A 12138-nucleotide genomic window follows, 5' to 3' on the forward strand; every position below is an offset into this window, starting at 1 on the left:
CATTCACTGTGGATATATAGTTATGAATTTCTGGATATATAGTTATGAATTTCTGGATATATAAAAATGCTATTGCCGGGAATCGAACCTAATTTTTTCTTTAAGTGGGACGCGCGTTTTTTTAACAAAAACGGCGCCGTTTTGCAACCGTATGCACCTTGCAAGGTGCATTTGGTTGCACAGCATAATTTGCGATGAAGGGGTGCATAGATTTAAAAAGAATAAGTTAATAGTCCTTTAAAGACACATGCAAGTTGGGCCAACTGAAAACCTTTGGGTGATTTAAATTAGCGTTCGTTTGATTTAAAATTCGTTAGTCAATCACCTCACGGGTAAATTATTGTGCGGACCATAGTTCAAAATTACGTCGTTGAATTTTATGCGTTAAAATAATGTACTTTATGAGTTATAATAATGTACATTATGTATTAAAATAATAAAACTTTTGATATAAAATAATATATTTTATGAATTAGAATAATTTACATTATAAATTATAAAAATGTATATTGCAACGGGTTGCGTAAAAATAAAAAATAAAAAAATTACACAAAACGATGTCATTTTTGGACCGTGGTCCACACAGTTGTGTGGACCACGATCCATGCAATAACTGTTGCACCTCACGTTCTTGCTATGTTACCTAAATTGGGATGGTAATTTTGATCTAATAGGTGGATTTTTTGTCATCTTACATCCACACGCTTACCTGTCAAGTTTAACTTATTTTACAAAAAATAAAGTCTACTATAATTATGCTGTAGGTGAAGCCACCCACGTTATTGTTAAGTTCAATAGACAACATTGTAATTACTAATCCAATTGTCTAAACAACTAAGCTGGATTAACTTAATTATTTAGAAAGTGCTACTAGCTCTATTACAATATAATATCTATTCATATACTTTTTTTCTCAACTTACTGAAACACAAAGAGCCAATAACGCCTCCATTGAGACTTGAACTCACAACCTTTCAATTAGAAGTCCAACCCGGATACCATTAGACCACATAAGCTTCACTGAGGTTTAAACTCATAACCTTCCACTGAGGCTCGATCAATTTACACAATTATTTGTTTCTCTATAAATGTGCAGATTTTGACACTAAACTAATGATCACTTTAATTTTAAACTTCTCTTACCAACTAATTCGATTGAAATAATTCTCTAATTAATAAATGAAATTAAATAAAAATATCCTTATATTATACCCTCCACACCATTTTCGTTTTAGTCAAAAAGAAGTCTTTAGTCTTCACCTAATTCTAATGTAAGGATCTCCCTCATCATTCCAACGGCATCAGTCAAAGTTTGGAGAGGAATAAATGGAATGCCCGATGTTACGTTTTTCTTTTTAATATATTTTTTAGTAAATCTTGTGTGAGACGGTCATGTGAAATGTATAATATATTTTTTTTTTGGATTAAAATATAATATTTAACTATGGACTCATAAAAAGTATTAAATTTTAACTAACAAATGTTACACATTTCACATGAGACAATTTCACACAAAATTTACTTTTTCTTTTTATACCAAACTATTTAAATTTCTTTGTTTGATTAATAAATAAACTTTTTTAATACGCGACGTGATTGACTATGTTGAGTATATAAAATTTAAAAATAATGTTATTTTCTCTTTTAAAATTTATATCTTTATGAGGCAATAAAATTTTATTTATTTATTTATTGATCTATCGTGAATTAGCCAACTTATCTTGCGTTTAGACAGAAATTTACCTATTAATCAAATATTGTCACTTAAGGAGATGGTTAGTTGGATGTGAAATTATGAAGGAAATACAACATTACTCACATATAAAATATAAATATGTAATTCAATTATTAACTTAAATTTTTAATTGAAACGCGCACTTTCCTCGGATAAAAATAATATGTCGTTTAAGTGTTACTTTTTATTCATTAAAAGGTATATACAGTTCATTCATATGACAAATGCATGCTAAATACAGATGTACAATTTAACTATCAATTTACGCTTTAATTAAATAATACTTTTTAACCTAAAAAAAAAAAACTTTTCTACGAACTAATGCATTGAAGGTGGACGCCACGGGGAAGACGAGTCCGATAGAATCCTAAACAGACAAAAAGCTACGTCCCGTAGGCCATAGAAAGAAAGCTAACTTTTCTTTTCAACAACTCTCACTTTTTTATTTTCTTTTCTTGGCTCAAATCCCAATTCACAAAACCGCGTCGTGCAATTAAAGCTGTGAATCATTCTTCCCAATTCATATTCTCCATATATAAAATGTTTAAAGATAAAAATAAAATAAAATTCTATTATATAAATAAAAAGGGACAGAGAGTATATGTATTCATTTTACATGAATTTTTATATATTCATGTTATTTGTAATTTTTGTTTGAAAAATAAAAATTTTAAAATATGGTTATATGCATATTTGGATTTAAAAAAAAAATAAAGAATTGATCGAAAATGAGAGAAGTAAAAAATTTTAAAAAAGACATAGAATTGAAGCAAACATTGCCTTTGAGTTTTACTAGCTAGTCATATCAAACAAATTTTTTTTAAAGGAATTCCCCAAAAATGCAATAATTTTAAAATTTTATTGTTAAAATAAAGTATTTTTAAACTTGAATAATAATTCATGTGGTAAGTTAATTTGATTATTCTCATTATTAGTTCATGATACAAGCAGACTGCACATAGATATTGCAGTTAATTCACAAAATTTATTTGAGACTACAATTTATTAATTTATCAATATCAAATCTAAGTTTTTTTTTTAATAATTATGTCTGAATAACGTAAAATTTAAAACTCATCGTTAAATCGATCAAGTAATAACGTAACCAACACGCTAACAAGTAACAACTACTATAATCAACTTTTCTCATGTTTTAAGTTTTTATTTTAGATCAATGATGTTAAATTGTTAATATACTATTAATTATTGTGGGTCATGAAAAATATTAAATTAAACAAAAAAAGGGTAGAAATTAGCGATGACTTTTGAAACGTAAAAGAAAAAAAAGATGTTGAATTCCCACGACTTTAATTATTAGTTTATTATAAAGTTTGAACATGAATAGAATGCGTACAAATTGGGGAAATTGAGGTGATATCTTTCTCCATCTCGTTTATATATGTTCACGTGTATTAATATTATTGTTGATTTTTTCCTGAATACTATTGACTCTATTACACTTTTTCAACTTACTAATAGTCAATGTCTTACACTAAAGTTTAAAACTGAAATATCTCATCTGAGGGCCACAGCTATATCGCTCGACCACTCTAAGAAAAGAATAACACTTTTCTTTTAGAGGATGAGTTAATATTATGGACTCATTAAGACTCAACCAACTCAATGATAGATCAAGTGACTTATTAGCCCATACAGATTGCCAAATTGGTCTAAGATGATGGATTCCACTCAAATCTACACTTACACAATAATAGTAATTTTTTTATTTTATCCTTCTAGCCTCTACCTATAAAAGAGAATAAAGACAAACAAATTGGAGAACTTCAATTCACTCCACCATTTAGCCACCTCATCTAAAATATATATTCTCCATAATCTCTCCAAGAAAATAACCCCTTAGCCCTTATTTTTTTGTTCCCTACTTCATCTCCTTCATGGGCATGGGGTTGAGTTAATGACTCCCCATCAAAGGCTAATCATAATTATTGCACAAGCATGTACTATTAACTATTACATCAAATACTAGAATCCTTGGCTCAACTTAGATAAAAAAAAAACATCTAGGCTCTGTTTGGTAAAATAGTTAGCCTATTAGTCAATTTTGACTTATTTGACCATAATTATATATTTGACTTGGTTAAACAATCAATATAAATGTTTGATTAATTAGTTTTTTTGTAACAACTTATTGCTCCAAAATACTAAAATTTAAAAAGATACTCAAAATAACTTTTTCGATAAGCTTTTTGAAAAAGTCATTTTGTATGTAATCAGCTAAGAGCATCATCACTAGGGATTTTTATTGTGACTTTTGAAGAGTTTTTGTAAGTGTGATTAGGAAAGATAATATGGAAAGGAAGAGAAAAAAGGAAAAAATACAATAAAGTAAATTTGATTTCAAAAAAAAAAAAAAAAGAAGAAGAAGAAGCTAAACAATGTCATAAACGCGCCCACTCCATGCGCCCGTTAGGCGCATTTTGTGCCTCTCACATGTGTTTGACGAGATGTCCTTTTTCTGCTTGGGTCCCACTTTTTTGCAAAATCTTGGGTCTTTGACAGAGGAGTTCAAACCCTCTCTCTCTTCCTTCCCTCTTTTTTAAGGTCACAAAAAACTCCTCAAAAACTGTGATAAATTTGTTAATGGGATGCCCTAACAACTAATATATCAAACACTTTTCTGCTATCAGCTATGCTATCAACTAGTCAAATCCACTAACCCAATCAGCTAACCGCCATTACCAAACACCCTCGTAATTTTTTCATTTCCATTTGTTTTCTACGTTAAAATCATGTCTTAATATCAAAAGGCGTTATATTGGTTTAATGGATGATACACCAACTCACTTAAGACTTGCTTCCAATAACAAAATGGGGTTCAATTTCTACATACCGTGAACATTGTAGATTGACTTGATTTATTTTTTCATGGGCTGGGAGATAAGTTCATAAAATCCGAGATATAATCATGGGAAAAGAAAAGAAATCATGTCTTAATTAATTTCTTTACATTATCAATCAATCTTGATGTATATATAACACAAAAAAGAAACAACATAAGGAAAAGGGAGAGGGAGAGTGCATAGAATAAGTAAAGTGGGGCAGGTGTGTAGATAGCATAGGTAGTGTGTGACTCCGTGTCCTACATTTATATATCTTCTACGACTATACAGCTGGTTAGCAGATATATGAAGAAGCAGGCAGCCCCCACCACCTATCTCTCCCCAAAACCTTCCATTCCGTTATATCTTTAATTTCTCACCCGAAAGAATCAAATAATCATTGTGTTCATCATATCATAATGCTCCTGATCCATATATATGATTCCCATTCCACTCAAATTTTTTATCACCTCAATCCGAGGCTGATATTCCGGGAATAAAGACAGTTTCTTTATGATGCCGGCCATGGCCGCCACTCATCTGAGATCGATCGAATTGAACCCATATGGGAAGCTTCATCTTTGAGGGGAATGTTGTCTGGCTCGAAGCCGCCATTAATCGTATCGTATCTCCTTCGATCCATCTTTAATGGTGTCTTCGGACCAGGCTTCATTCCCCTCAATCACTCCTTCCACCGATTTCATCACTGCCTGCTAGCCAGCTTCTTTAATTTACTTTAAATTAAAGGAGATTCTTGAATTGATTTGGGTTATATGATCTGAAGTAAGTCTTGCCCACAGTTTAATTTCATGTGAATTATTGAAGAGTTTGTTTTGTATTTTGCAGGGAGCTGAGGAATATGAATTGGCATAATGATGAAGGGCTTTGACCCTACCTTTCTGTTCTTCTTCTTTGTTGTTGAGGTTGAAGACAATAAATTGATGATTATATTGCTGGGTTCTAGCACGTATAGTACGCACAACCGCAGTAGAAATTAATGGTGAATTTCTAATTTACTTTTGGCCCATGTTCATCATCATGGCTGTGTGATTTCTGTGTCTTTAATTCCTACTACATCAATTGAACTTTTTGAGTCTAGACTGCTTCATCATCATCATCATATCATATGATTGAGTAAATTAGGGCTTCTTTTCCCCTCATCATTGCAGCAACCTTCTTCAATTCTTCTTCTACATGCAACCATATTTCTAGGGTTTTGTCTCTCCATATACACAAACAGTACCAGTAAAATAGTAGGTGTTAATGAGTTCAGACGGACAACTTAATTGATTCTTGAATGGTAGATTGTGAAGTGAAAATCAAGAATTAATGAGCAAAGTTGGATCTTTTTGCTTAATTTCCTTTTCTGGAGTTTTCTTTTTTCCTTGTCTTTTTCCCTAATCCAAGATTCCTTTTTTAGTTTCAATTTCTGCAATAATTCCTTATTTACAGCAATATATACGGAGTATTAAACACGTGATTGGTGGGTGTTGATTAATCCATGGCCGTAAAGATATGATCTTTGGGTAGTCAAATGTATGATATCCTGAGCTAAGGTACGTATTGCTTCTGCTTTATTGTTATTCTTTTCGATCTGTCAGATCACATTTTTTGTCCTTTTTTTGTTGTTCCTTCCAGTCTGATCTACTCCTAAAATATGCCTTTTACATTTATTCTGAATGAATGTTGCAGCACTAATCTATATTCTCCTCAATCTATATTCTTATCATTAATTTTTTTTTATTTTTTTATTTTTGGGTTGACATATATTGAGTGTTTGGTATATATGCGGTGTTTGGTAAATAGCTGTTAGTTGATTAGATTAGTGAGTTTGATTAGTTTATAGCATTATCTGATGGTAGAAAATGTTTTGGTAAATTAGTTGTTAGTTAATAACTGATTATATGTAAAATCATTTTTTTTTCAAAAAGCTGATCGAAAGCAACTTTTTAAATTTTAACCTTTTGAAGTAATAAACTGTTACAAAAAACTAATTAATCAAATACTCATATTGAGTGTTTAACCAAGTCAAACATCTAATAGTGGTTTTTTTTTTTTTTTTTTTTACAACATCTAATAGTGGTTAAACAAGTTAAAATTGATTGATAGGTTAATTATGTTACCAAACCAGGTCATAATATAACTACCGCTAATTTCTCAGTTTGTCCAATATATATTGTCATGATTTTTTTTTTTTTTGAAGGGAAAACACACTAAACTTCTTTAATCAAATGTTCAATACAGTAAGGGACAGTAGACAACCAAATAATAGGACCAGATTGACAAGTAGCGGCTTTAGCCAAAGCCTGAGGCAGCTTACTCGTTGATCTACGGGCGAACTAGACGGACACTATTCAAAGTGTCTTTTAAGAGAACAACATTCACCTAACACACCCCTGCATATGAGAAATTAGGCGATCTTATCATTGAGCAGGGTACAAACCGTTTGACAGTCCAAATAAATTAATATATTCCCCCATCCTCTCTCCGCAGTCCACGAGAGAACTTCCTTAATAGCCATAACTTTCGCCAAGTGAGGGCCATTCATACAACTAACCGAACCAAACCATTCTTTGCTGCCACAAATCTCCCATTTTGTTCTTGCGCCACCACCCCATAGAAGGCACGATTTGTCTCGGGGAAGACTGAGGCATCAACATGGACTACCTTCCCACCTTCCGAAGCCGGAGGAACTGTCACTTGAGCTCCCAGATGATTATCCTGCACAACCAAGGGGGTCGAAATACACTGTCAATCTCGAAATAAATTCTCAGCTATAGCTTTCGTTCCCCTGCCAAGGCTTACATTTTCTCAAAATGTAAAGTTATTATATTTTTCCTTATAAGTAACAAATACTTTATTCTTCTTCCAACAAATACTTTATTCTTGATTAGTATTACATTTGAGAGGAAATTTCAATTTTAGTCCTATGGCTATAGGAGTCTTATTAATTTCAGTCCCTGACTTTTAAAAGTATCAATTTAGTATCTTGACTATGTAATTTTTGTCAATTTTGGCCACTCCAGCCAAATTGTCGGTCAAATTTCACCGAAAATTTTTAATTGGTCAAATAATGATGAGGGTATTTTAGTCATTTTACTCAATTCTTTCCTCTTACATTTGAAAATATAAATATGACATTTGCGCATATAAGTATGGCATTTACATGTTAATCTAATATGATCTGACCTGTTTTATGAATAAAAATTCGAGAAACGATATAACACAAGTGTGACTCATTAATTTTAAATATGATTTGGACTAGACAGGGAGTGTAATAAGATTCTTTACGCAACACTTTGCCTACAAAAAACTAACACACAAAGAATACGTAGACGTCCACTTAGCTTGCCGGTTTCTGCATGACCAAATCAGTCATGGAACGTGTTTGGGAGTTGAGATCATTGGGAACAACGCGGAAGTTACGTACTGCACACAAAAGCTGACTGCCACAAACATATCTGAAGTTGACAACAGCTAAGCCTATCAAACTCCAAAGCCTCCATACCACTTAGTCAGTACACTTCACCCCTATAATAGAAAATAGAAATAAAAATATATAATACATTATTTTTATTTTCTACTCAACTTTTATTTTCAATCTTAAATTCATAATTTAAACATTTTTTTTTGGAGATTTATATGATGAAAATAATATATTATTGATTGTTACATCAAAAGGTAAAAGTGAAAAAGTAAAATTTGAGAGTATGTTGATAGAAGTCTAATAGAAATATTTTTCTTTTGCATGCTCAAAAGAATTTTTTTTTTTTTTTAAATTTTTATTTTTTTGGCCATTAGTTGGTTAGACTGCGCATATATGTCTCAAGTGTCACCCGATGTTGCACATTTAGTCCCACTACTCGGGCTATGGCTCAACCATGAATCATAATTGAAGCAAAGCAAAGTGGTAAAGCTAAAAGCCCGCAACCACATCAGTGATTTTTGGATGAGTTTTTACAGAAGAAAAAAATTAGTGGTGGTTTTTGGACTGATTGGGGGGCCGGGGTTACTGCATAGAGTGCGTGTGGCACATTGCAAGCGCAGCTAGACACGTAAATTTGTTTTTATTTATTTATTTTACTTTAATTTTGTTGTCAGAATTTTTTTTCCCTTTATTTTCTTCCTCTCTCTTACCTCTCTCCCCTACATGTCAATGCAAAAATCACCCCAAAAAAAAAAAAAAACTACTTGTATGGTTGAGATTGCTAGGATGCATGTAGTACGAACCTGGGAAGGGAGGGCATTTGTTTAATTTCAATTTTGCTAAAAAAGGCAAGTGTTAGTTCAAGAAAAGTGACTTTCCAAACTTCAAAAATTGCCATTTTCATGAAACACATTTTCAATTCCGCCAGCTGATTGAACCATACAGAACTGCTCCCACCTCTCATCTGACGTTGTACCTATGTCTGCTAGACTTGTCGTCTCTTGAAATCTGCGGCCTTAAGTTTTAAAGAGAATATTAAAGAAAAGTAAGTACCATTGGCTATTAATATAATCATATCATCAACTGGTTAATACACAGTGCCCCATAGTTACGTTTCAAATTAATCCACAATTATATCTAAGGCTTGGGAACTTGCATAATCTGTCAAAAATGATGTGTATTCATAGGAATCTGATATGGAACTCGAATATTGATCCATTTCTATAATTGGTTCAGAAAGGAAAGTGTTGTCAGGTGGCATTTGCAGCAGCTCAAGATCGCCTTCAAGCATTTCGACCACCCTACTCATTGAGGGCCTTTGAGTTGGGCTGGTTTGGATGCACCAAAGCCCAACTATGGTCATCTTCTTTGTAATTCTCTTCTCATCCTCATCTTCTTCTCCCAGCTCAATTGCCTTGCCCTTGTTGATATCACTGTAAATCCAAGATGGGAAATATTTACTTGACTCGTTTTGTTCGGTAACCGGGTTTTCCTTCAGGCCTAGCATTTCCATCAGTAGCATTCCGAAGCTATACACATCAGCCTTGTGGGAAATGGCTCCAATCCTTCTGGTGATCAATTCGGGCGCCACATACCCAATTGTTCCACGGGCTGCAGTTAGCGTGACTATGCTTTTATCAGTCGGGAAGAGTTTAGCGAGACCAAAATCAGAGATTTTTGGAACGAAATTCTCATCTAAAAGTATATTGTGCGGCTTGATGTCGAAATGCAAAATTTGGATGTCACAGCCTCGGTGCAAGTACTCAATCCCACGGGCTACTCCCACGGCAATCTCAAACTTCCTTTGCCAATTCAACAAACTCGCATTAACTCCTCGATTAATGTACTTGTCAAGGGATCCATTAGGCATGAAGTCATACACCAGAGCACGCTTATAATTCTCCGCACAATACCCGACAAGTTGAACAACATTGACATGATGAATCCTTCCCATGGAACCAACTTCATTGATGAAATCTTGGCCGTTAGAATTGGGCTTGCTTATTACCTTCACTGCAACATCGCGGCCGCTTCGAAGTTTACCTTTGTAAACACAACCGAAGCCCCCTTCTCCCAGCTTCTCCTTGAAGCCTTTGGTCATATTCTTGATGTGTCTGTAGGAGTACCTAATGGGCGATAGATTATTCTCAGCCCTGAGGAAATTCTCGATTGCATCGAACACTGACAGGTGCCTTCTTTGCAGTTTGATAATTAGGAACACAATAACACATGGAATTCCAATTATAATCCTTACAACAATATTGATCCCTGCAATCCAACGCACAGAGATGATATATACATATATATAGTCTGATTTCTGTATAACAGTAAGAGGTTTAATTTGTACGTAACTAGAACAAGAAGCTTACCTCCCAAAACGGCAGCTACACCTATAAGTATACCCACACCTACAAAATATTCCAAAAATTTTTAGTTACAGAACTATACTACACAGTTTAGAAAATAGCTTGTAACTCTTTAAAGGAGATTGAGTTCTTGCTACAAAAGGCAAAATCTCTCCCCCGAAGATTCTACACCCCAGCCTGACAGAATTGTAGATGAGTAAATCAGGGTGACTTAATAACTCATTAGGTGGAGACATTCCCATAAGAGGGTGAAGCTCCCATGCACACTGGGATTGACTCATCATGTGTTTTTACCCACAATCTGTCACATACCCAGAAACTAACTGAACTACAAATGCGGTAAAGATTGAGTACTTACCCTTCAGAAGATGGAATGTCATTCCCGAGGAGCTTTCTACAATAAGATCATTATGGGGATTCAATTAAGTTAGATACAAGAAAGATATGCAGTTGAGGGAGGAATGGAGGATGAGTTACTTTTCATTATATTCTTACCGGCCAAGCAGGTAACCACATTTAAAGCTCCTACTTCACACTTTCCTTTCCCGCATGGCTCACAAAGAACTGCCCGGAACCAGGATAGCTCAAATCCATACATCATAGCATCATGGATATCCAAAAGACTAACATTATTCTGCACCCCATTTTCTTGAATTTGCCACGAAGTCTGGGTTATGAGATCAACCCGGCATGAAACTCTTAAATCTGATGCCATAAGGGGGCCTAGCTTAGCATAAGCGAAGCCTCCAGAGGAGTAGAATGGAGCATTATTCCCACCACTGCTCCTATTAGAACAGTCATTAGCTGTTATTTCTACAAAAGCGGAAGAATTCATTGGGAAAGGACAGCTGAAGAAAACAATTGGCACTGTAATTTCAAGAAAAGTTTTGTTCTGAAAAAGTTCGATGACATATGTATTGCTGCCACCACCAAAACTGTACCGGCCTAAAGCATATTGGGGAAACGAACACATATTGCTTTCTTGTACGCCAGGATCGACCACACGGATAGTGTAGTTGTCGTAATTGATGGATTGGACATAATATTTCTGGGAATTTAAAGTTAACACTGTTCGGTTTTGTTCACTGCAGGTTAACTCGTAATCCGGGTGGCCACAATCTTCTGGATTTGTATTTAGTCGAAAAGGGTAGCTAATATTGTCGATGCTCCCGCAGGAAGAAGGGTTGCATTGGCTGTTGGAGAACCATGAGAATTGGATAACAAGTATGCTTATCAGGCATGCAATGACTAGAGGTTTTGATTTGGCTGCTGCAACCATTTTGTTAGTTGAGCGGTGATTGGTTTGGGAAGATGATGACTTCTTAAAAAGATAAAGATGTTCTTTCAATAAATCCAATTATTATTTCTAGGCGTTGACCAGTCTATTTAGAGGGCTATCTGTAGCGTGTCTAGTTGCCTATCCACGGTTTGGCAAATTGGCACTGTTGTATAGTTGCATTTGTTTACATAAAGTATTTCATCGTTCACATGTGATGATAAGAAAAAGTGATCCTGCACGAGCAATTTAATTATTCCGCACAATAATTGTCTCTAAGTCTTAATTATTTATTAGTTGTTAGGTCAAACTTCTTATCATTGTCAACAAATGTCCAACTTTATTTCTTTATATACCGTCACATTTTGAAGAGACCTGCGCTGGACTTAATCTTTTAGGGCCTCTACCCAACAATCCCTACCAACAATTGTTGGACTTGATTATTCTCCGACTTTTGCCCAACAGTTATGTGCTTCTTGAGGACGCCAAAAACT

General features: G+C 34.1%; 1 protein-coding gene and 1 long non-coding RNA gene across 3 annotated transcripts; one reads left to right on the top strand and one right to left on the bottom strand.

Annotated features, from left to right (window-relative positions):
• The first annotated feature begins 4821 nt into the window (after positions 1-4821).
• Positions 4822-8071, top strand: LOC109188945. 2 transcript variants are annotated; one of them, XR_002055519.1, is made up of 3 exons: positions 4822-5575; positions 6028-6131; positions 7845-8071. It is a non-coding gene; the product is annotated as an uncharacterized LOC109188945 (long non-coding RNA). The 2 variants fall into 2 exon arrangements; XR_002055518.1 differs by having other exon boundaries at positions 4838-6131.
• A 1022-nt stretch (positions 8072-9093) lies between these two features.
• Positions 9094-11704, bottom strand: LOC109188935 (LEAF RUST 10 DISEASE-RESISTANCE LOCUS RECEPTOR-LIKE PROTEIN KINASE-like 2.1). The gene is made up of 4 exons (XM_019339593.1): positions 10864-11704; positions 10727-10762; positions 10372-10410; positions 9094-10270 (listed from the first exon to the last, which is right to left on the bottom strand). Exons 1-4 carry the CDS (start codon positions 11645-11647, stop codon positions 9123-9125), a joined length of 2007 nt encoding a protein of 668 aa, XP_019195138.1. The 5' UTR covers positions 11648-11704; the 3' UTR covers positions 9094-9122.
• Between the last annotated feature and the right edge of the window lie 434 nt (positions 11705-12138).

This window comes from Ipomoea nil, unplaced genomic scaffold (assembly GCF_001879475.1).
Source record: "Ipomoea nil cultivar Tokyo-kokei standard unplaced genomic scaffold, Asagao_1.1 scaffold1509, whole genome shotgun sequence".
Taxonomy (NCBI): Eukaryota; Viridiplantae; Streptophyta; class Magnoliopsida; order Solanales; family Convolvulaceae; genus Ipomoea; species Ipomoea nil.

What these genes read in the sequence shown, in the direction of transcription:
- LOC109188935 (XM_019339593.1), bottom strand. Translation starts at nt 11,647, where the DNA reads ATGGTTGCAGCAGCCAAATCAAAACCTCTAGTCATTGCATGCCTGATA. An exon ending in TGTGGTTACCTGCTTGGCCG is followed by an intron (nt 10,763 to 10,863) that starts GTAAGAATATAA and finishes ATCTTATTGTAG; the next exon opens with AAAGCTCCTCGGGAATGACA. An exon ending in TGTAGCTGCCGTTTTGGGAG is followed by an intron (nt 10,271 to 10,371) that starts GTAAGCTTCTTG and finishes GTTGGATTGCAG; the next exon opens with GGATCAATATTGTTGTAAGG.